We start from the raw sequence: 26,595 nt of genomic DNA, 5'->3' as shown, positions 1-26,595 counted from the left end.
TCTATTGGATGTTATAGTTCAATGAAATATTCCCAATATTTCTTCTCAGTTTTACATAGTGTCAACGTACTTTATTTCCTCTGCAAGTTTGCTGCCTATGTCTTTTGTTTTGAGAATAAATACCTAATTATTGCGTATGCATTTAAATGAACACTTTACCAGATTGTTATCCAGCTTTAGCTTTCCCCCCAAGGTTAGTGTCACGTGCTTATTTCAATCCTTCATGCCAACGAACAATGGATCGAGTGACCAACTTTGGCCAGCTTAGCGAAGCAAGCAGCGAGTTGTCGCATTCAACATTGAACACGTGCCACAGACAGCCAAGCACACAAATCACAATCGATTGCTGTGCCACAAAAGGGATACAAATGTGTCTGTGTTGCTGCTGCTGCGATGGAAAACAATCAAAAGCGAATGTATCAAGACACAAACAAACGAAAAAAAGAAAACAAAAATAACAACAAAGAAATGGATAGTGTGAATTTGGAAATAAAGTGGCGCTTAATTGCGAGCGATTAATGAGGCAAGAATTTCAACAAACAACAAACAAGAGACGCGCTGGGCCGCAGGGCTCACTGCCTCAAGTTTCCAAGTGTCAGATGTCAGATGTCAGCGGGCAATGGCAAAAGTTTAACGGTGCTTTCAGCAGTTTCGCCGCGTATCAATCAAACTCACACTCACTCCGCACACCACAAACAGCTACAAACTACAAACTTCGTATGCGAGTATCGACAGTCGGAAGGTCGCGCGCCATTCGCAAAGTGAGAGTGTTTGATGATGCCACAAATACCCTGTCAATTACAAGGAATTGAAAGCTGAATTCCAATAGAGGGGAAATTATATTTTGATCTTACAAAAATGAAAACTACGGCAACTTCAGTTTCTATAATTATTGTTTTAGTATATACATATCTTTCAATAAAACTACAAATCTCAAATACTAATTAAACTTTTTACACACTTAAGCTGAATTTGTTTTAGTTTTTAGAAGCTTTAAACTAGAAATGTAAAAATTTATTACATAAAACGTTGCACTAAGGTAAGTAAATGAACAATGCGAAAAGTGCATTGAGAAACTTATAAAAATTCGTATTAGGATAGTTCAACTTGCCATAGTTTACATTTGAAACTCAAATTAGAGAATTAATTATTAATGCTGGAAGCTTAAGTTAACGTAGTTTTTTAATTTTTGTTGTAAACTTAAAACAAAAATCAAATTATGAATTAGAAATCAATTGCAATTAACTAAGCGAATGAAACAAATAATTCTTGAAACCAGTTAACACCGAAAGTCATGGTATATTATGTATTCTATGGTATATTTTGAATTTCGGACAATATCCATATATCAAGTGTAGCTATTTGGTATATATTATATTAGTATTTTTGTGCTATATTTTTATAATCAGATTTTATTGCAAATGTGTCGGGTATCTCTCAGTATAGAATACTCCACTGTAGCTTTCTTAACTGTTAGTTTTACCTGCAGTTCAACAAACTAACTGTCAAATTTACTTCCTCTTGAAAAATCTTCCTAACTTACATAAACATTACATTATATAAACTATAGTTTAACAGTACTTGGCCCACCTATTTAATCTAAACTCATAGTTGCTGGGTATTCAGGTTCAAGTGCAATAAGGTATATATACATAATATTAAACAATTTAACAATAAACCAAGCAGACAGACTCTGAAAAGGGAACTCAACTTTAACTAGCACAATGTGCGCATGTCAATAACCAATACAAACAAGTAAGAAAGTTACAGTCGAGTGTGCTCGACTGTGAGATACCCGCCACCCAGCGACTCTTTACGAAATGACTCAATGATCAACCGATTTATGGGTTCTTGAATGAGATCGCTCGTATCGCTCTCAGAGACTATAAGAGATAGAGCTATAATTTTTTTTCGACAGTATTTGTTATGTTTGCACGCAGTTTGTTTCAAATTTTTGCCACGCCCACTCCTGCTCTTGCAAATCATTAATAACAAGAGTAATATTAAAGCTAGACGTGCGAATTTTAGTATATACAATAATAACAATGTTGTTTGTGATTTCTGAAATATTTTGTATGAGCAAAACCGTCACATATGTATGTATTGTATGTATGCGTATACGTATATACATTTTCGTCTATATTAGCATCTGTATGCATAGGGGGTTCATAAGCAATGCGATAGCTCAGGTGGTAGAGTGCAAGCCGAGCATGATGTGGTGCCCGGGTTCGAGCCCGCTTGAAGTACAAACTTTTTTTTTAACCACCCGGTCGGTGGTGCTCGAGTTCAAATCCTGATCGAAAATACATGCATATTTATTTTTAATATTTTGAGATTATTACCGTAATATTTTGCTTTTATTCAAAATGGGTAGCGGGTATTTCACAGTCGAGCACACTCAACTGTAGCTTTCTTACTTGTTAAAACTCTATTTAAAAAAGTTTGAACTTTAAAATTTTGGTTTTTACATTTTAAGATAACAATAACTAACAGTGGCTCTAGGCTCTTTAGATTCGAATCTCGACTAGTCTGGACACAAGCCTATAACTCCTTTTCAACCTACCTCAATTTCAAAATGCTATTAAATTCGACAGACATTCGCCGACTGGATAGTGTAATCGGTAGAGAGGCTCGTCTGCTCTCTCTATCAAAAAATGTTATCTATCCAGTTGTGGGTTCGAATCCCACTGCGGGCATGGTTGTAGTGCCTGTCTCTACACTAAAAAAATAGTCTTTCGTCTGAACATCTCACTTTGTATTTGTCCATATGTGCTCATAAAAATTCTGAAATATGTTAGAAATACACTCACAAATTAAAGCACTGTGCTGTTTCGAGAACTGAATAAGACTATTTTGTCAGTGACAATTTATTACAAAAAGTACGACACGTGTGTATGTATCAGTCAGTGTATGTCAGAATCTACTATGAATGAGTGTATTAGGTGTACCGGTATGAAATGAGCATTTTTTTTGTGAACATAAAAAAGACGGACAGACACACAGACGGATATGGCTAGATCGTCTCGGCTGTTGACGCTGATCAAGAATATACTTTATAGGGTCGGAGATGCCTCCTTCTGCCTGTTACATACATTTCCTGTCGGCACAAAGTTATAATACCCTTCTACCCTATGGGTAGCGGGTATAAAAATATCAATTCCCATTTCGTTTACTGATTACCGATTTCTGTTTACTGATTTCTGTTTACTGATTTCTGATTCCTCATGCCCAATTCGTCGAGTAGTTTTCGCGAACTGATTTTGATACGCGTCGCGTGACACAATTTCCAATTTGTCTGTCTGGCGAGAACCTTTGCGACTAGGCCGCCAACACCGGAGGGAAGGGAACGTGGCACAGGAAGTGCAGACAAACTTGTGAAGCGGCGGCGGCGGCGGCTTCGTAAAACGTAAAAAACGTAAAATGTAAAAACGCAAAAGCGCAAAAGAGAGGAATAAAAAACAACAACAAAAGTAAACGCATAATTAATATGGAGAACGTTGACAGTTTGTCGTAAATGGTCAGCCAACTTCCGATCGACAGCTCGACTCAAATTTGGCAGGCGGTAGGCTCAACCGCCTCTCCTCCACCTCCCCTTCCCTTCACCCTTCAGGCTGCTTAACCAAATAAACTGCAGGTGATTGCCTGCCTGGAAAATGTTGGATGCGCGCATGTCGATTGCCACCTGTGGCGGACAATGCCAAGCAAACAAACAAAACAAGTATGAGGGAGAAAGACAGCGAGAGAGAGGGACAGAGAGAGAGGGACAGAGGAGTTAATCAAACAAGAATGAAAAGCTTAATATCAAGAAGCTCCACACTGTATACTCTTTCTTATAGAGTTGGCATACACACAAGAAATGTAAATAAAACAAGTAAGAAAGTTACAGTCGAGTGTGCTCGACTGTGAGATACCCGCTACCCATTTTTAATAAAGGCAAAATACCGAAATTTTCAGAAATCATAGCTACTATAGTAATTATTGTATATACCAAAATTCGCAACTCTAGCTTTAAAATTAGGCTTGTTATTCGATTTTTTTGATTTGCGGGGGCGGAAGGGGGCGTGGCAAAACTTTGAAACAAAATTGATCTGCGTGCAAACATAACAAATGCTGTGGAAAAAAATTATAGCTCTATCTCTTATAGTCTCTGAGATCTAGGTGTTCATACGGACAGACGGACAGACACACAGATGGACATGGCTATATCGTCTCGTCTGTTGACGCTGATCAAGAATATATATTCTTTATATATACTACATTCTCATTATACCATAGACGACAAAATATACCAGATTTACCAAATCATATACCGTCAAAGTACTATCGAATAATCGAATATTATTATATATAGCAGACAAAATATACAAGATTATCAACTAAAGCACCTGATTGCAGTAGGCGTTATTTACCATACAAATATATTTCTTAAATCTAAAATATATTCTTAACTTTAACCATTTTTTAGCTGATCGCAATAATTTGAAAATATTTTGGAAATATAAAAGATTATGTAGATATATTATATATCTTTATTTTTAATAACTTTAGCAGCTTGTCAAACAAGTTGACAAAATCGTCGTTACTCACACTCTACTCTAACGACACTTGACTGAAAAATTGTCAATAAAAAACAACACAAACAACAAAAAAAAAAAAGAACGAATTGAAAACAACAAAATGTTGGTTGGGAGGAAATCCCATTAATGACAAAATCGATAAATTAATTTGTTTTCATCGACGACGAAATGCATAAATAAATGTAAATAAACACAAACACAGAGAGAGAGAGAGAGGGGAGAGAGAGAGAGAGATAGAGACAAAGTGCCGTTAAGTTAAATGTTGTTGTTATTGTTTTGCGTTGTTGTTTTGTTGCTGCTGTCGGATTTGAACACACAATATTAATTAAGATCCATCGAATGCTCCAAACAGAATCAATAACTTAATAAATTGCTTAATAAAATGCGCGCACAAACTCAACGGGGAGGCTGGCTTCGATTCTATCCGCTCTCAACTCTCAAATGTGATTGTCAATGTGAACGTCCATGTGAATGAAATGCCATTTGTCACATAAATCTAGAGACAAATTTACTCACTTTAACGACTCATCGAATGCAGCTCCCAACTAGTTAGAAATGATCTATGAAATCCATCTGAGAACACAAAAAACACACACAAAATTTGTTGTCAAACTCATTTGACTGCGCTGCTTCACCATTTGACATCGACAACGGCGACAAAAGCAAAAGAATTTCTGGTATTTCTTTCTATACAATTGAAATTCTATATTCACTTTTTTGTCATGCTCTTCGTAAGTTTTCCAATTAAAAAATTCATTGAAAGATTAATCATGATTTAAAATTCAACAAGTTTCTTCAATATAGAATAATATTTATTAAATTTAAAGAAAATATATATAAATAATTAGAAAATAAAATGCATATGCTTGGTTAACAAAAGAAAATTAATTGTGAGGCAAGCTTTTGAAACAAAAGTTGATTTTTTTCAAGAAATTCAGACAACAAAGCCTCTACATTTGTAGTGTAAAACTTTTTATAGAGAAGAATAATGAATGACGAAAAAAAATTTAGAAAATTGTATTAATGTAAATATAAAAAAATCAAATAAATAAATGAATGCCTAGAACTAAATGGATGCATATTAAATTCTGTTAAAAAGTTCATAAATTGAGAAAATAATTTATAAAAAAATTTTAATAAAATAACAAAAAAAAAATGTAAAGCAAAAATTAATTGAAATTGATTTCCTCTTTTAGCACCTTAATAAATAAATTAATACTTAGAACTAAATGGATGCGAAAAGATCATAAATTGAGAAAATAATTTATAAAAAAAATTGTAATAAAATAACAAAAAAAAAAGAAAAAAAACCAAAAATTAATTGATATTTATTTCTACTTTTAGCACCTTAAATATCGAGGTAAATATTGTTGAATGAAATGCATAAAATAGATGCGACTTGATAAAGACATCAGCACCAACAGCTGATGCATTGCTTGCTTGATGTTCGCAATTGCATCAACTGTAAATGGCATTAAGTCAACTGGCAAGTTGCAAAGTCAATGTGACAAGCGGATTACGCAATCATATGCACAACTCCGGAGAGAAGGAGAAGAGAACTTTCAAGCTGGCTGCTGGCTGCTTGCTGGGGGGGCTCCAACTGAGATCCATCAATTGGCACTGCTCGGGTGATGCCCGGAAAAGTCAATCTGAGTAAAGACTGAAAGACTGCGACTTGAGAACTGAACTGAGCTATGAGCTGTGAGCTGAGAGCTGAGAAAATGGCCATTGGCAAGATATTCGCACACTCGCATTGATATTTAAATATGCCGTTGCTTTAATCATGGAATTATACTTGCACTGGCAGGAGCAACAACAACAACAACAACAACCAGACCATTTAAAAGCATATTAACAAGCGCCAACCAGTGGAAGGGGAGGAGAACGAGATGAATTGAGGGAGTGCAGAAGAGCGATAAACTCCAGTTGTATAATATGTGACGAGTGACTAGATATATTTTAGATATACTAGTAAATAATATTAATATCTACCAAGTAACGTGGTGTATATTATTCATATTTAAAAGTAAACAGCGAGTAACGAGTTGAATTTCATTTATACTAGCCAGAAACTAGCAACTGACTAACGACGAGTAGCGAGTTGGTAGGTGGAACACATTAAAGTGAAGCAACGAGTGGAAAGTTGCAAGTAACGAATGAAAGTTAAGAATTACTATTCAGCGACGAGTAACGAGTAACGTGTAACATGTTGTATATTATTCATATTTGAAAGTAAACAGCGAGTAACGAGTTGAATTTTATTTATACTTGCAAGAAACTAGCGACTGACTAACGACGAGTAGCGAGTTGGTAGGTGGAACACATTAAAGTGAAGCAACGAGTAAAAAGTTGCAAGTAACGAATGAGATTTAAGAATTACTATTCAGCGACGAGTAACGAGAAACGTGTAACATGTTGTATATTATTCATATGTGAAAGTAAACAGCGAGTAACGAGTTGAATTTCATTTACACTAGCCAGGAACTAGCGACTGACTAACGACGAATAGCGAGTTGGTAGGTGTAAGAAGCAACGAGTAAAAAGTTGCAAGTAACGAATGAGATTTAAGAATTACTATTCAGCGACGAGTGACGATTAATATTTTATTCATACTTGCAAATAGACAATGAGTAACGAGTTGTGTAAATAAAGTTGGTACAATTTCTCTGACTGTTGCAAGTGATTTAACTGCACTTTGAGTCATTGCCAAGGAGCACCCATCTGAGTGAAGTGAAGTGAAGTGGAGTGGAGTGAAGTGTAGTTGCTACACTTGACCATGTCGTGTCATGTGTCAGGTGTCCGCTCGTGACACTCATTAGCCAGGCAAAAAGTAAAACGAAAAAACAAAACCAATGAGAACTACATTGAGTTGAGAATTGAACTAGAATTGAGTTGAGCAACGTTCAACGTTCGCCATAATTTTCTATAATTAAACAATTAAATCAACAAATCAACAGATCAACAACAACGAAAAATATCAATTGACTGACTCAAGCTTTTCCAGTCACGAACTCTGACTCAAATTCGAATTTGAATTGAACTGAACTGAAAGTGTCAAAAGGAAAATGAGCTAGAAAATATCAAATTTTGTGTAAATTTCAACAATGAGGTGGTGTTTCACTTTATTGTGGTGTCTGATGATTTTGCTGCCATTTGCAGTAAATGCGTATAAATATCAGAAATTCGTGCTGCCCAAACGTTGCGAATACTTGAAGGACAGCAAACAGATTATGTATCAAAAGTGTAAAGGAAAATTCCCACTTGTGGCGTACACAAAGTTTCGTGACACTTTCATGAAGCAGGACGATCGCATGGCCCTCTTTATGCCCAAATCGTTGGAGTATGTGATGGTTGCCCTCAAGGAATCGGAGTTGCATAATTGTGCCAGCATTCGACTGGTCGAGCTGAAGGAATACATCTGCTATGATGAGGATGGGGGCAAGCGAACCGTTAAATTTAAATACGTTCGCATGTATTGCTTTCCCTTTCACATTCAAATCACCGATGATCTGACCCACGAGTGTATTGCCGATCGAGATGGCATCTCCAATTCGCAGTTGGAGCAACAAATGCTGGAGACGAACCAGGGCATTATTCATTACGTTTTTGACAATGATTTGACAACACGATTGCAGCCATTGCCACGAATAATAATAATTATTACGACGCTCTTTCCGATGGCGAATGCAGCTCGTCAGTGGTAGCGAGTAGCGAGTAACGAGTAAAAGCTGATTAGCTGACTCATATTTTATACGTCATTGTTTTTAATTACAAGTAAAGCAGTGAGTAAAAGTATTCATATTGTCTTTTACCAATATTAATATGTAAAAAGCAACTAGTAATATAGTGGGGAGTGGCGAAATTGCATTTTATTCAAATTTCTTAATAAAAAGCGAGTGATTTTTAATGAGTTCTATCAATATTAAGTGACAAGCTGTATATTATTCATATTTGTAAGTAAACGGCGAGTGACGAATTGTATTTTATTTATACTTGCAAGAATCTATCGACTCACTCACGACGAGAATCAAGTTGGTAGGTGTAAGACTTAAAAGTGAAGTAACGAATATCAAGTTGCAAGTAAAGGATCAGATTTAAAAGAGATTATTCAGCGACGAGTGACGATTAATATGTTATTCATACTTGCAAATAAACAGCGAGTGACTGTTAACGAGTAACGAAATGTGCTTAATCGGAAAGCCGCATATATGTAGTTCCTAGTCACAAGCTGGATTTTGGGTATATTTAATAGTAAGCAGCGAGTTATTGGTTAGCAACGAGAAACTTGCAAGCTAATATTGGCAAAGTGAAGGAAAACATTATTAAAGAACATATTATTTTAGACCAAGGAGTAGCAAAAAGGTAGGCAACGAATGTATTAGAGAAGACACAAAGCAACGAGACGATTAACATCAATGGCCACTAAGTAGTGAGTAAAAATGAAAAAGCATTTGCCAACGAGTAGTAAGTGACGAGTTACACAAACAACAAGAAACACTTTTAGAGGCACTTTTAGAATCTCATAACAGTCTCTCGTCTGGTGGCCGGCGCCTGACTCGCTGCTTGCAACCTGCTGCGTTTCACTAATTTAAGCTCGTAAATTTTTATATGCATCTCGCCCATTGAGAGCCAACGAGCCATCGAGCCATCAAGGAGCCGGCCATAAAGATTGATCTGTGTGGCAAAGACTTACATAGCGTCATAAAAAAGCATGATGCAGTCAGCTCTTGGCGATACTTATTCTGTTTGTTATTGTGTTTTGTTTTTCTTTTTGGTTTTTATCCAAAACCGAATCTGCCATGTTAAATATTTATTTTATAAACATTAAAATGCATTTCGTAGACATCGAACGACGCCCCATGTGAACAGAAGAGAACAGAACAGAACAGAAGACAAAAAAGGAAAAAATCAAAGATGCTAGATTGCGAATGCGCAAAGACAATGCAACGTTTTATAAATTCTTTTGCTCACGAAATGAAAGAGAAGAGAAAAGGGTAAAGAATGGGGGGTAAAGATATTTCTCATATCACGTTGCCTACATATTTGTTTGTTTTTTCTTTTTCTTTTTTTTTTGTTGGTCACCTGCGCGTTTGGCGTGTGCGTATCATTTGCATCTGGTATCAGCTCTATTTCCATGCCCCATTCATCCGGTGGCTAAATCTAGCGGTTCGAAATTCACATCCAAGGAAAAGCCTTGGCTCGTCCATTGCCCCCTCAAAGGGTTGCAGATTTTAACGTAGTAAAGTGAAACGAGAGAAGAGTAAAGAGTAAAGTATTTGGCAAGCGCGAATCTTAATTTGAATGCAAGCATCGCGAGATGTTGACACTTCACTTGGCAAATTTGCATCTTCGATACGAAATGTGCCGTTGCCTGGCCTCGCACAGTGGTGCCAAAGCAATTTACACCCCAAATCGAAAGTAACAGAAACATTTGACTTTGAGTTGAACTTGAGAGTTGACGAAGAATGCAAAAAAATTAAAGCAATTGATAATAATGCATTTATTTCACTTACCGATATTCCAGATATGTATATTTCAATTCCTTTCGGTGAGTGAATTCCAATCATTCAAAGCATTGTTAGCGATATTTTTCGTGATTTAATGCACTTCACTTTTTCACTTATTGCACATTTTTCACTTTATTCACTCTTCACTTATATTATTTTTTTCACTATATTTACTTTTTTCAATATATTCACTTATTCACTTAGTTTACTTTTTTCAATTTCTTCACTTTATTCCCTTTTTCACTTATTGCACTTTTTTTTACATTTTTCACTTTATTCACTTATATAATTTTTTCACTATATTTATTTATTTTTTCAATATATGAACTTTATTCACTTTTCCACTTATTAACTTTGCTTACATATTTCACTTTATTCATTTTTTTTTTACTTTTTTTTTTACTTATTTCACTTTATTCACTTTTTCACTTATATTTACTTATTTCACTTTATTCACATTACACATAAGTCTGAAGGTAACGATTGTTTAAATATACTGCAAAGCTGATCGCCAATTATACTAAAACATTTGTTTAGTGCTGCATTTTGTGAATTTTTGAAGAAAAATTCAAAGAATTATCTGTAAAAGAGCAAAAACTTTCAGTTAATTATGTTAAATATATATTTAAGTGTAATTCAGGCAATGATAAATTCAAAATCGGAAAAAAGAAGATAATTTTATTAAATTTGTAAATCATATGGATATCATATTTAAAGTATCATTTAATACCAAATGTTTTTGTATATCAATTTCCTTTTAATCATCATTGAAAGAATAAATAATAAACGTCTAACATATTCGTACTCCTTATTTATTCCTTCAATTGATACAAATAAGTTTGCTCCACTGTGCAACAGCACAGCTCACACAAGAAACAACACCCGCAATTGAGCAAGTTGTTCTTTTCTACAGCTATTTGATACCCTGTAGTGAGGAAATTTAACTGGATAATTCACACCACATCACATTATCAATCATTACTGTAATTCATTTTGTACTTTTAAGAAGTAAATATTATATATGTATATAAGAAGTAAGTATTTTCAAGGGTATAATGCAGGGTATTTATCAGTGACAACTCTCTATCCTCTTCCTAGGGTATTTCGTTGTCTTGTGGTGCAAAATGTGGAGCACTTTGACTACATTGTCAGTGGTTGGGTTGTTGTTGCTGTTGTTGTTGCTGTTGTTGTTGTTCCTCGAGGCACATTTCAATTTCAATCGCTTTTCAATTTCAATTTGCTTGCTCCACCCGCTGTGTGGCATGCGTCACGTGTCTGTTGCTTGTTGTTGTCGGATGTCTGTTGTCTCTTGGCCGTAACTGGCACACTTGAGTTCAATCGAATGCCACAGCAGGTGACGCCCCCAGCTGCCCCCAAACGTTGCACCGATAATTGCGCAAAGAAAGAAAAAAGCGAAGCGCAATAAAAGTAAAATAAAAAATGTCGAAAGAATCGAATTGTTTGACCATTTGCATAAATTTCACTTGCAAAGAAAAAACGAATGAAAAACGAATGAAAAAGAACGCAGCGGTCAGCGGAAAATTGCACTTAACACTCGGTTGCTCAGTGCGTAAAGCGGCTGCCACATGCCACAAGCCACACTTGCCACAGTTGAAGCTCTGACTTTGGCTTTGAACATCATAAACATAAACAATGATTAGGCGGCTGCATTTGATGGCTCATTAAAACGGTTTTTTGGCCGCTCGACCGCTGCCGAGTTGAATCGCAATTGTGTTATCAATTCATTAGCCAGATTGCGACACCAAACTGTACCAAATTCGCAGCCGAGTCCAACTTGAAGCCGAGTGCAAATGCAGTTCAATTAGAGCTTCTTCAACTGTGCGCGCTCCTAATCCTTATCTCCATAAGATTTACGATTCTCCACACAGCAGCGTCTCGTGTTCTTCTTCTTCTTCTTCAATATGTGTTCTTTATACCCGCTACTTGCATATATGGTAGAAGGGTATGATAACTTTGTGCCTAGGCATCTCTAACTCTAACATAAAATGTATACTTGATCAATGTCAACAACCGAGACGATTTAGACATGTCTGCCTCTCTGTCCGTCCATTCTTATACTGATCTACGGTATATTTTCAACGTAATAGTATATTCTTATACCTACCAAATCTTCGGTGTGTCTAGGTTATTATGCTGGTATAACTAAATGTTGTCTGAAAGTTGTGTTTGTAAAAGTATTTTTAAATTTTAAACGCGCAAGTCGCTACACTGCTATTTCAAGGAGCACAGCTGTATATTGGTAAGGTATATTTTAGTATTTTATACCGAAGTATATTTCTCAGAGTTTTTGGTATATTGATATAAAATTTATTTCAGTATTTTTTTGGTTATAATTTAGCATTGATTAGGATTTCTTGATATACTGATTCGGTATATTTCAGTATTGATAAGTCATCTCGTAGTATTTTTTGGTATATTGATAAAAAAAATATATTTCAGTATTTTTTCGGCATTTATTTAGCATTGATTAGGATTTTTTGATATACTGATTCGGTATATTTCAGTATTGATAAGTCATCTCGTAGTATTTTTTTGGTATATTGTCTCGGTATACCTCAGATTTTTTGGTATGTTGATCAAAAATATATTTCAGTATTTTTTCGGTATTAATTTAGCATCGATTACCGTTTCTTGATATACTGATTCGGTGTATTTCAGCATTGATAAGTCATCTCGTAGTATTTTTTCGGTATATTGTCTCGGTATACCTCAGATTTTTTGGTATATTGATAAAAAAATGTATTTCAGTATTTTTTCGCTATTAATTTAGCATCGATTACCGTTTCTTGATATACTGATTCGGTATATTTCGGTATTGATAAGTAATCTCGTAGTATTTTTTGGTATATTGATTGAGAATATATAAGTATTTATTCGATATATCTCTTGGGTATATTTCGGTATTTAACGGTATATTAATTTAGTATTTTGTGGTATATTTATTTAGTATTCTTTAATAGTTTTCTATATATTAACTTAGTATATCTTAGTATTTGTCGTTATGACAGTACGGTATAATTCGTATTTTTTGGTATATTGAAAATATATATTTTAAGAAGAATACCGCAATGTATATAAGGTATGCCACAGTCGAGCACTTTCGAGTGTAACTTTCATGCTTGTTTTATTTTCATTTGACTAATTTTGTCCCCCCTCCATATATGCTATATATGGTGTGTGTGGTTAAAGTCAATCTAGTTTCTCGACAAATTTACTTGACTTCTTGCGCTGCTCTTTATTGCAGCTCGTAAATTAGCTGAGTTATGTGCAGCATCAACTTGACGAGTTTTTTTTTATCAATTGAAGCACATAAATTGATTACTGCTTATTTTTCAACAATTTGCGAAGCTTAGATAGAAATGGAAAATATTCTTAAAATTTCTTAAGCAAATCTCTGTTCAAAAATTCTTCTGCAATGCTGCTTCTTTCTTTCCATTCTTGCGGTGATTAATATCAATAAATTACTTCTTTTTTAAAGAGCGTTGAAATATCAACTAATGTGTTTGTAATAAACCGCGGTAGCTTACGATTTGTTATAGATTATTAATATGGATTACAACTAATTAAGAAAGCAGAACATAGTTCTAAAGTTCTAGGCCTAAACGCTCAACGATAAGGCTCATTACGAGCCATTCTTCTGGTGGAGAGATAGTGACAAAAAAAGGTGTGGATAATATTATATTAATTACTTGCAGTCGAAGGCAAATTAACTAAATATAGTATAAGAAATGCCTGTCAGCCAAAAACAAATGGTCCGCGACACGAGTATCTTAAGAGTATCTCAAACTATAATTAAAACATTCGAGTATGAATGAAGGGGGGGGAGGGAAGAAGGTTAGCTGGTAGCTTAAAGAAAAACAAATCATGTCAGAGATCAACTAAAACAATAAGCGCCAATAAGCAGACAAAGCAAATGTGCAGTTAGCTTAACGGTGAAGCGTGAAGAAAAACATAAATAAAAGAAACGAGAGAAAAACAAATACGAAATATATAAATATATAGTATATACGTATTTATAAAAACAAAGAAGAGGGCCGACACAAATCAACAAAACTGCCAGTTCTATAACCCTCTTCCCGCTTCCCTCTCCCTCCCTCCTCTTCTCATCGATTTTCCCAAAAAAAAAAAAACTGACACATGAACTTTGGGCCAAACTTCTTCTTCGTTGACTGCTTTATAAATTTTAAACTTAAAGTACCGTAAGACTTTGATAAAGACGCGACAGGTCTCTCACCTCTCTTTCTCTCTCTCTCTCTCTCTCGCTCGCTCAGTCGCCATCGGCTTTTGTTAAACAGAAGATGAAAAAAAGAGTCAACAACAATATTTGTAACAATACCATTTTCGAATGTCTTCGTCTATTGTTCGATTCGTTGTTGTTGTTGTTTGGGGCGGCAATCTGGCCGTTGACATTTGTCAACCTCTTCCAATCCAATTCCCAATTCCAATTCCAATCAGATAGCATATCATATCGTGATTATTATTCGTCGTCGTCGCCGTCGTCGCATTCGATGCGCCGCATTACATTTTGCGCTATGATTTAAAGTTATTTAAACCTATTTGGCCAAATATATATTTAGAAACATCTTAAGCATCTTTTCATCATCATTTTGTTCACGGCATGCCCTTTTGTTGTCCGTCTTTTCGCTGAATTATATCATCTTAAACACACAAAACAAAATATGAAGGGCGAAGCCGATTGCGTTTTCAAAATTCATTTCATTTTTTTGCGCAAAACTATTTTGGGAACTGCTTTTTTTGTCTAGGCCTCCGTCGGATCAAAAAACAGATTTCATATGCAAATCCTACATCGATTCTTCTCCAGACACATTCCGGATTAGTTTCCTATATATATATAAATTATCGCAGTAGCAGAATGAAAGGTCTTTTTGTATCCACCTGAAGATTTACTAGGAATTTTGTTTTCTTCTTCTGATTCTTCTGTCTGTGATAGCAGAAGAGAAAACATTTCACATTGATTCCTGCCAAACTTTGCAGCAAGCAACAAGCACGCATTCAATAATGATAATATATTGCAAATATATTGAAATTTCTGGTGACTTTTGCACATCTATTTTCATAAAGATGGAAAGATCTAGCGCAAGAAGAGAATGGAAAGTCAACAATGCCTAAAAGACTGTGATTGCTTATGAATTATGTAATATTTGTGAAATATCAGTTAAAGAGATGTTCAGCAAAATCATAATAATAAAAACTATTATATTTTGCAATAAATGTGAATGAATTATGGATTGTGTAAGAAGTAAAAGGAAAAGGAATTCAATACTAATTAACCTTTAATATTAATTGATGTACAAGATGCTCAACAAAATTTCAATAAAATCTATTATATTTTAAAAAATATTTAACGACTTTAGTTGCTGAAGTTTAATATTAATCCAAGTAATGTGTATATTACTATATTAGTATATGTACAAAATACTAAAAATATACCAATAGCTATATTTAGTATATTGATATGGTAATACATTTAAAATTATACCATATAGTACAAATATACTAGACTGTTAGCCAAAATAATTAAGAAACTAAGGTGTTTTTGCCTATACAAAAGTGGGCATAAAAGCAAGTAAGAAAGTTGCAGTCGAGTGTGCTCGACTGTGAGTTACCCGCTACCCATTTTTAATAAAGGCAAAATATTGCGGTATTATTTATATACCGAAAATACTAACTACTACTACTATAGTAATTATTGTATATACCAAAATTCGCAACTCTAGCTTTAAAATTACGCTTGTTATTCGATTGTTTTGATTTGCTGGGGCGGAGGGGGGCGTGGCAAAAATTTGAAACAAACTTGATCTGCGTGCAAACATAACAAATGCTGTCGAAAAAAAATTATAGCTCTATCTCTTATAGTCTCTGAGATCCAGTGTTTCATACGGACAGACGGACGGACGGAAATGGCTATATCGTCTCGGATGTTGACGCTGATCAAGAATATATATACTTTATAAGGTCGGCGATGCCTCCTTCTACCTATTACATACATTTCCTGCCGGCACAAAGTTATAATACCCTTCTACCCTATGGGTAGCGGGTATAATAATAGTATGTATTAATATTTTTACAACATATTTCGGAAATAAGTTGGGCGAGGAATATAATATTAAATCAGTGTTTAAAACCACTCAGCGAATCGATTGCACGTTTATCAAACAAAGTCTGAAAATACTTGTCCTATAAATTGCAGACGAGTCAAAACAGTCTTAGCATTAATTATACGCGATCTCGGTAGTTAGCAGAATTGGGTGCTAAATAACATGCTTAAGCTTCCATTTCACAGAGAGAGAGAGAGAGAGAGAGAGAGGGAAAGGAACAGAAAGAAAGATTTCAATTCGCATTTTATGTGTGCGCTGACTATAAATTCCTCTTAAGTGCAATCGTAAAATTGGTTAAATAATTGCAGATAACCAGCTGCAGATACCCTTTGATTATTATCACATAGCGTTTTTAGATTACATAAACATCTTATTTAAAATCTTGCTTCAAAAAATACTCATATATCTATTTCTGTTTTATTTAAATCTTTCTTCAAAAAACACTCATAAATCTATTTCTGTTTTATTTTAATTTAAAATTTTGTGTTCTTTTTTACATTCTTGTGTGATTTTTAAAATCTTGAACTTTAAGTTTGGCTATCTAGAATTTTTATGGAATTTTGAACTTGATTTCAGAATAAACCTTCTTGGTTTAATTTGAACCTCATATAATCATAAGATAAGATATTTTATGCACGTTTTTCTTCGTAGTTATTATTCTGATTATATTAATATTTAAGAGTATTTTGAGCAGCATCATAATACAGGGTATTATGCTAGTCGAGCTAAGTTTGAAGCTTGCTTGACTTAACATATTTATGTGCGGGTGGGTTGAGGGTCGTCAAACAAATGTGGCAACCAAATCATCGAGCTGGCGAAGGTGCACAGCAAAAGCGGAAGAAGCTGACGAAGAAAAGAAGAAGAAGGAGGAGAGGGATAAGGATAGGGATAGGGAGTGGAAGAGAAGTGCGAAGCTGAGGCTAAGAGCACGCCTCCTTTTTGGCTGCTGAGTTGATTGCAATACGCAAGAGTTCAAATGAGGCGTGAGGGGCGTGGTCATGTTAAGAGATCTATGTATAGTTCAGCTATATACACTAATCGGTATCTACATCTGTGTGTGTGTGTGTGCTAGACTTGTTAGCAGCGCCACCTGTGTCATTAATTAAGCAGCCAATAACGAGGCGCAGACTGGCGAAGCGACTCTTGGAATGTTGAAGATGCTTATCTGCTTAGATGGGGAAAAGGGGAGGGAGACGGGGTGACGGGGTAAGGGGAGCGGAGGGAAGCGGACGTTGCATCTTCTGCATGGCCAATGATTAAGTTATAAAACGGAATATATTTCGCGCCAAAAGTTGATTGTCAAAAACAAATTTGCAAACAAATGAAATATTTCAAGCTTTTGTGATTTAGTGTGCAGCAGCTCAGGCTGAGGATCATAATTGCTAAACGCCACCAGCGGTAGCATGCCACAAACAACAAGAGCAAGTTGTGTTGGCCACCTGTTTGCTACTGCTGCTGCTGCATGCAACGCCTTCTTAATGGCATTTGGAAATTTGTCAATCGCTGTTGGGCAGCAAGCGAGCCAATTGCTGGCGGAAGTGTAAGAAAAAAAAAAAAAAAAAACAGAAAAAAAAGCTAAAGCCAAAGCGGTTCTATGCCACAACAGACAACAGACACAACAGCCTTGCCATCTAACGAAGCAATTAATTTGGCTCGGCACGTTCCACACGCCTGCTTGCCACAGACAATCTTGCCACTGCCACTGTTGCTGCCACAGTTGCTGCCACAGTTGCTGTTGCAATTTGAGCTGATATTGCGCTAAGTGCTTCGGCATCATTTAAATGACGAATTGAGTCAAGTCCAACCGGCTGCTTGCCACGCGCCGTTCGACTATATATTGACAGTTGCTGCTCTGCTGCTCTGCTGCCTGCTACATGTTGCATGTTGCATGCCACAGCAGCCAGCACTCACTCACTCAGCTGTTTAACCGCTCATTGCAAACACATCAACATACAACCACACTTAATATGATATTTCCGCACACTACGCATAGGCATACGCTTACGTTACGTTAAACGACTTTACGTTACGCCAATTAAATTGCAAAACTTTAAATCGTTTGACAGCTTAATGCGTCTACGATGCAAAACAGAAAAAGAGATCGATAGAATGAGAATTATTTATTTTGCATTTCCGCACTCCATGCTTACGCTTTCGTTACGTTACGTTACGCGACGTTAACCGACTTTACGTTACGGCAATTAAATTGCAAAACTCTTCAAATCGTTTGACAGCTTAATGCGTCTACGATACAAATCAGAGAAAGAGATCGGTAGAATGAGAACTGTTCAAAAATGTATTTTGCATTTCCGCACTCCTAGCTTACGCATTCGTTACGTTACGCGACGTTAACCTTTTACTTTACGTTACGGCAATTAAAATGCAAGTTCTTTAAATCGTTTGACTGCTTAATGTGACTGAGATATAAAATAGAGAAAGAGAATGAGAGATTGAGAATAGTTCAAGTATTTATTTTGCATTTCCGCACTCCTAGCTTACGCTTTCGTTACATTACGTTAAACGGCCTTACGTTACGGCAATTAAAATGCAAACTTTTTAAATCGTTTGACAGCTTAATGTGACTGAAATTTAAAATAGAAAATGAGAGATATGCAAAAAAAAATACTTGAACGATTGTCAATCAAGTATTTATTTTGCATTTCCGCACTCCATGCTTACGCTTTCGTTACGTTACGTTACGACTTTACGTTACGGCAATTAAAATGCAAACTTTTCAAATCATTTGACAGTTTAATTCGACTGAGAGAGAAGAGAAAGAGAACGAAAGAACGATCATGGATAAATAATTTATTTATCGTTTGCAGATTTGTGCAATCTTTATGCAAAGATCTTAATAGAAGGCTGATTTATGTTGCAGTTCACTTTGGAAAATGTTCAATTTCCTTCATGGCTGCATATAGCTGCAGCTTCCTCTTGAACTGCAATTTTATATTGTAATTAAGCCGCTAAGATATGCATGCTATAAAATCTCTAAAAATAGAAGTGTTTATCAAACTAAAAGGAAAATACAAGAGAAAATGAAAAAGCATCAATGTGAGTGTTTGAGTTAAACAGCAAAGCACGAGCCAAGCTGGGAACAGTACAGCGAACGCACGAGTTATGCGTAATAAGGAAACGCAAAACTGATGATAACATAAGTGAGAACAGTAAAGCTAGGAACATCAAATCTTAGAACAGTTGAGATGGAAACAGCAAGGAACCAAACAAAGCAAAGCGAGGAACAGTTGAGCAAGAATATCGAAAATAAGAACAAAAAGGAGCAACGAAACGGAGGGAACATTAATGCTGGGAGCACTAAAGCTAGAAACATGAAAGCTTGGAACAGTTGAGATGGGAACAGCAAGGAACCAAACAAAGCAAAGCGAAGAACAGTTCAGTTAGGAACAAAAAGGAACAGTAAAGCATGATACGCCAAAGCTGGGAACACTTAAGCTGGGAACACTAAAGCTAAGAGCATTCAAGCTTTGCAAAGCTAGGAACATGAAAGCTGGGAACAGTTAAGATAGGAACAGCAACGCACTCAATAAAGCAAAGCGAGGAACAGTTGGGCAAGAAGATCGAAAATAAGAACAAAATGGAGCAACGAAACGGAGGGAACATTAATGTTGGGAACACTAAAGCTAAGAGCATTAAAGCTTTGCAAGGCTAGGAACATGAAAGCTGTGAACAGTTGAGATGGGAACAGCAACGCACTCAACAAAGCAAAGCGAGGAACAGTTCAGTTAGGAACAAAAAGGAACAGTAAAGCATGATACGCAAAACTGGGAACACTAAAGCTGGGAACACTAAAGCTAAAAGCACTAAAGCTGTGCAAAGCTAGGAACATGAAAGCTGGGAACAGTTGAGATGGGAACAACAACGCACCAAACAAAGCAAAGCGAGGAACAGTTGAGCAAGAAGATCGAAAATAAGAACAAAAAGGAGCAACGAAACGGAGGGAACATTAATGCTGGGAACACTTAAGCTTAGTACATCAAATCGAGGAACAGTAGAGTGGAAAAGAATAAAACTAGCAACCGCAGCAAATGGATGTATTGTTAAGCGCTTATTACTAAAGTAATACAACGCAGGTCGGCTTGAAATCAATAAAGCAAATAAAGCATAGTTCCGAGTAGTATAATATTTTATGATATTCACAAACATAATTGCTATGCTACATTGCTATTACACTGTTAATTAACAGCAGCTTAACATGAGCATGTTATGAGCGCTTCAGTGGCGCAATTGTTGCCGGTGAAAAGAAATGATGCAACAGAAATGTTGTTGTTTGTGTATGTTGTTCTTATTATGCAACTCTTTAGCGTGTGTTGTAAGAAACAGAGCAGCAGAAAGAGTTGGACAGAGACAGAGAGAGAGCAGAAGTTTTGAGAATTACGCTAAATAAAGTGTAAATAAAATTGCTGAGGCTAAACAGCAAACAGTAAAGCACCGATTAAGAAAGAGTGAGAGAGATAGCTACCTGTTTGCGCGTAGCTGTAACGTGAGTATTCACACACACGCACACATACGCAAACACTCGCACACTTAGACACAGGTGGCAACGCTTGACGCTTAGACGTCACTTTATTACGCCATATACAACAAACAGGCGCGTTGCTTCCCCCCTCCCCACAAATGCAATTACCTCCCCACGAGCACACAAATGGTGTGACAAAGACAGCTAGTGAAGCAGAGACAGAGAGAGAGAGGGCAAAACACAGGGGGGCTGTGTTAATTGTGATAAAACGAAATGATACTTAGAGAACTGTTTTTTTTTTTGGTGTTGGTCAGCGACAGGCGCAAAGGAGAAGCAGCAACTAGAAGAGAACCGAAGAAAATGGAGAAGGGGAAGGGGAAGCAGAGAGAGAGAGAGAGAGCAAAGCTCAGCTGCAGCACATGTTTGGCATGCTCATTCCACCAGCCATTGTCACATTCTTTCGCAAAACTCTTCGCATCCCCCTCCCCACTTTCCTCTCTCTCCTCTCTCTCTCGCGCACACTTTGCTTTATGGCATCATTATGCTAATAGGCAATTGTGCATTGTTGTTGTTCTTGTTGTTGTTGTTATCGATTATTGTACAACATTTACAGTTGAACAACGCGTCGATCGTCGATTCATTCAATTCGAAACGAAATTCGAATGCGAAATCCAAATTCACATTTGAATTTCATTTGATTTTGTTTTTTACTTTTTTTTGATTCTACAAATGGACACGCACATTTCATTAGCATATGCCTCGCCATAGAATCATGGGATAAAGATAGATACTTAGTTTCGCAGTCTAATACTATATGGATAAGCATTACGTGGTGTTCCGGTCTTCCCCCATATTCCTCCCCTCTTCCCACCAACCATTGCCCATTGTCACCTCACTCACTCACTCATCATTCACTTGACCCAATTTGTTGCGCAAATATTATTGTTCGGCAACACTTCACTATGATCATCATTATCATCATGATCATCATTGTCTTCATTATTGTGAAATTATTAAATGCGCAGTATTTATGCTCTAAAAGAATGTCTTTCTATTTTGCTTCGATTGTAATTAATGCAAATTCTATTCTGCAAATCAATTATTTTGTATATAAATTTAAATCAAATTCCGTAAATAGAAATACATACAAAAAAAAAAACAGTTAAGCTCAACGTGTCTTAAGAAAAAAAAAAAAAAAATAAATATAAAAATACTTTGCTTACCTTCTTTTATAACTCTTTTAGAATCTTTTTTGCACTCACTCAATAAAATAATTTCAACAAATGAGAAGTTGTGGGCTTTATCAGCAATTTTCAACACGAAAACCAAGCGATTCACTTATGTATGTACTTAGAAAAAGCTGTTTGTAGCGTATGTATATATGTAAGTGCTTTTTATTTGCAAAAGCTCAACACAAAGCTCAGCCCAACAAATAACAACAACAACACAAAGAGCAAAGGGAGCTGGGCCAAAGCATTTAAAGGAGACAAAACAAAATTGAAAAACGAAACGTACAAGCGCAAATTCCAAAAAGGAAAATGAAGTTGAGTGTTGAACACAAGAACAAAATACACAAAGAACAAAGAGAGACGCGACAAAACGCAAAGGCCAAAGAAAAAGAGCAGCGAGCAGCGAACATCGAACGAAGGAACGAGAAGAAACAAAACTGAAAACTGAAAACGGACAAACTGAGAAACTGCGAAACTGGTTTCTCCCTTTTCCTTTTCAAATACAGTTGCTTTTTGGAGCCGCTAGAGGGCGGCAAGGTGCCAAGGGAGCTCCAAACGCAGCGGCGGCAGCAGAAAAAAAAACAACAAAAAGGGCGTCAAAGAGGCAGAGGTGGGAGCAGACAAGCTGCTGCAGCCTCTTCTTCTTATTCTTCTTGTAGTTGTTGTGTTTTTTTTTATTATGAGGCATCAAGGCGTCGTCTGCGGATTCTTTGCTTGTTGTTGGGGCGTGTGCAAAAATATTTGAAAATTGCATTTGCCGCAAGAGAAGATGAGAAGAACAACAACGCAGCGCATTTGCTGTTAGTGTTGATGCCATTTCTAATTTCGCTGATTTATGGCCCAGCGCCTGGGCCGAAAAACGAAAAAAAAAAAACAAAAACAGAATAACGAAGGAGAATTGCAGTCGCAATTCGCAGCTTCTTCGCTGAGTCACATGACCTGCCTGAACTTGCCTTAATGGCTTTTTATTAGTCTCTCACTCGCTCTTTTCTTGCTGATCAATTTATTTTCTATATAGCATATACTTTTTTTTCCTCATCATTATCATCGTGTGGAACTTTATTAAAATGCACTCAAAATGCAATTCATGATTTTTGGCGCGGCTTATTTGTCTCTCCCTCTCCCTCTCTCTCTGTCTCTCACTTGACCAAGCCAATATCTTCGTTTTCATTTGAATAACAGTTATGTGCACAAGTATGTGTACACATAATTTCCATATGCCATGTGCGATTTCAATTTGTTAAGCGTCTGACGCATGCAAAGCGTCCGTCGTCTTCTTCTTCCACTTCCACTTCTCCTTCTCCTACCTCTTCTTATTCGCATTCTCAGTCTCGTGTTCTTGCTCTTAATTCTTATTGAAGATTTTGCGTTTTGTTTGCACGCAAATTCGTGCAAATATTGACGGCACAATTCGCCACAACGATAAGGCTTTTAAACAAACAAATACTATATATAAATAAGTATAAATAACGCGAATGAGATACCACAAAAGAGTTGAAAAAAACAACAGCCAACAGTTAGATAAAAATACAAAGACAATGGATATTCGAAACAAAGTTGTAAACATGAAATTGTGACAAAGTTTTAAAAGAAAAAAAAAAAAAAAAAAAAAACAAGAAAATGTATAATGAAAGCTTGTTAAATTAAACGTCAGTGAAGTTGGTAAAAACTTGGTGATTGAAATTGAAGTTGAAGTAAAGCAAAAGATTATCTTAAGATCTGTCAATAAAGTTCTTGACAAAATCTTATAAACTGTTCAACTTATTTTTAGTTCTTTATAAACTATATTAATTTAAACTCTTTTTAAAATTAAAGAAATTGTAATTCTTTTTGAGAATTATAGAAATTAAAATTTTTTAAATTTACATTATTATAAAAAAAAAACTTGGTAATTTAAATTGAAGTTAAAAAAAAAACAAAAGATTATCTAGAGATATCGATGTAAAATACTTGACAAAAATATGAATTATTTTTAATACAATTAACATAATAAAATGAAAAGAAATTGAGGAGTTTTCAAGCGGAATCTATTTTTATGTCATCCCTGATAAAGCGACTTTTGAATTACAATTGACTATGAAAATGAACAACGCCAATTTTATGAATCCTTTCGTTATTACAAAGAAAGATCAAGATGATCTAATGAGAAATCATTGAAAAAGTTAGTTAACCTTTAAAAATGTAGTAAATTGTTTAATAAATATAAAATTGAAAAACTAAAGATGAGCTAAAAACAAAACACAAGTTTTGTTAAAAAAATATCGTATTTAGTAAAGCAATAGAGAAGTAAAATATAAATAAAAATATTTCAACTAGAATTATAATTACTAGAATACAACAATATAATTAAATATAAAACATTTATGAAAGCAATAGATAAGAAAAGTTGAAATAAAGATATTTAAACTCGAATTTAATCGGCGATACTTAAGAATAAGTTGTAAAATCTTAACTTGTTGATTACATTTTTTGATTTCTAGTTCTTATGGTGTTTAAATTGTGCTTACGATCGCTTGTTGAAGTGAAGTGTTGAGATTAATGTTGTTGTTGAGCGTTGAGCGATGTACAGTTGTGTTAATCTCAAGTTGCAATGCAATCAAATTGATTGATTACCAACAGAGAGAAGGAGATGAGAACTCATAATAAATGAGAGGCAGAGTGGGAAGTTGGACGACTTTGGGTTGTAATTGTGATATCAAGTGATTATAAAGTGCCAGCAAGCAGTTAAACGGATGAGATGCAATAGAATTCTGCAAAACTTCTCTCACAAACCATGTTGAATGATGATCGAGACGTTGGTCAAGTTGTCATTCACAAAACCGACAACAACAACAACTGCAACAACTGCAACTGCAACAGCACGTGGCAGGTGGCAGGTGGCAGTTAGGCAATTATGCGAGAGATGGAAAAAAAAATGATGGCACAACCCGGTAGCAGCAATCGAAAGCCATCTCAACTTCATCGCATTAATTGCATTCACATTGAGTCGCCAATTAATCTGCATGATAATCGTATTAATCGACAACGTCGACGACGATGACTGCAGAGGGGGGAAGGGGGAGATTAGCATGCGGCAAATTGAAAACGCGACTGACTGACGTTTCGTTATAAATCAATTGCAATTGCAATTGCAAGTGCAGACAGAGCATGCTCGACCCACCAAATGCCCTATAATTTCAATAATCATGCTGAAGCAATGCTTTATGACTATTTACCCTATAATTAGAGACGCGTGTCATGTCGGCTTCATCAACTTTGCCTCAGATGTCAGATTTGTATTGCAGCAGCTATATATAACATATTACTTATTAAATATTATTAAACAAAACAGGTGAGAAAGCTACAGTCGAGCGTTCTCGACATATTCTACAAATATACCAGAAATATACTGCAACATAATACAACAATACAACAAGTAAGAAAGTTACAGTTGAGTGTGCTCGACTGTGAGATACCCGCTACCCATTTTGAATAAAAGCAAAATATTGCGGTATTTTTTCAAAATATACCAAAAATGCAAAAAAATACTAAAAATATACCAAATGGTATTTTTGTTATATCGATATAGTACCACATTCAAAATATACCATAGACGGCATAATATACCAGATTGTCGGCCAAAGCAACTAAGAGCCCTAGTAAGTAGGCGTTTTTGCCCATACAAAAGTATTTCTTTAATAACTTCCACAATTTTTATCTGATCGCAACCAAATTTTCAGGAATCATAACTACTATAGTAGTTATTATATATTCAAAATTACGCTTGCTATTCGATTTTTTTGATTTGCGGGGGCGGAAGTGGGCGTGGCAAAAATTTGAAACAAACTTGATCTGCGTGCAAACATAACAAATGCTGTCGAAAAAAAATTATAGCTCTATCTCTTATAGTCTCTGAGATCCAGTGTTTCATACGGACAGACGGACAGACACACAGACATACAGACACACAGACACACAGACGGACAGACGGACATGGCTAGATCGTCTCGGCTGTTGACGCTGATCAAGAATATATATACTTTATAGGGTCGGAGATGCCTCCTTCTACCTGTTACATACATTTCCTGCCGGCACAAAGTTATAATACCCTTCTACCCTATGGGTAGCGGGTATAAAAATATACAGTAAATATACAGAAAATATATCAATAGTAGGTATATCTAAATAGTATTAGCTGATAACTTGGTATATTTCGTGATATTTGGTATATTTTTAATCGTCGTACTATGTATATTAATATACCGAATATGGTATATTTGTAGTATTTTTGCATTACATCATTATGGATAGTTAACAGTAAATACCGCAGTATTTTGCTTTAATTTACAATCTATATTCAACGTTTTATCTGATCGCAACCAATTTTGAAGGAATCATAAGTACTATAGTATATTGTAGGCAACTAATATCTAGCTTCAAAGTTCCGCTTGTTATTCGATTTGCGGGGCGGAAGTGGACGTACTAAATTAATATACTGAATAAATACTAAGATATACTAAATCAATATACCACAAAAGAACTAAGATATAGTTAATTAATATAGCAAAGAATACTAAGATATACTAAATCAATATACTGAATAAATACTGAGATATACTAAATCAATATACTGAATAAATACTAAGATATACTAAATCAATATACTGAATAAATACTAAGATATAC

General features: G+C 35.5%; 2 protein-coding genes across 11 annotated transcripts in view; one reads left to right on the top strand and one right to left on the bottom strand.

Moving 5' to 3' along the window:
- LOC132795059 (uncharacterized) overlaps positions 1-26,595 on the bottom strand; it is a 202,433-nt gene that overhangs the window by 59,684 nt on the left and 116,154 nt on the right. For 5 of the 10 annotated variants that reach the window (XR_009633410.1, XR_009633412.1, XR_009633411.1 and 2 more), the window contains one exon: positions 10,091-10,664. The exons of 4 other annotated variants lie outside the window; for them this stretch is intronic. Coding sequence is in view for 2 of the 6 variants with exons in the window: in XM_060805484.1 (XP_060661467.1) it covers positions 10,091-10,144 (54 nt within the window). In the remaining 4 variants the exon portion in view is untranslated. Of the gene's footprint in view, positions 1-10,090; positions 10,665-26,595 lie in introns of those variants that run through there. One more of the 10 variants, XM_060805483.1, reaches the window with a different exon arrangement.
- LOC132796210 (uncharacterized) lies at positions 7,608-8,487 on the top strand. The gene has a single exon (XM_060807293.1). The coding sequence runs from the start codon at positions 7,682-7,684 to the stop codon at positions 8,279-8,281; it is 600 nt and encodes a 199-aa protein (XP_060663276.1). The 5' UTR covers positions 7,608-7,681; the 3' UTR covers positions 8,282-8,487.

The sequence above is a fragment of the Drosophila nasuta genome, chromosome X (assembly GCF_023558535.2).
Source record: "Drosophila nasuta strain 15112-1781.00 chromosome X, ASM2355853v1, whole genome shotgun sequence".
In the NCBI taxonomy this organism is placed as follows: Eukaryota; Metazoa; Arthropoda; class Insecta; order Diptera; family Drosophilidae; genus Drosophila; species Drosophila nasuta.
Note: the sequence above shows the minus strand (reverse complement) of the source record. Positions and strands in the feature narration are given on the sequence as shown.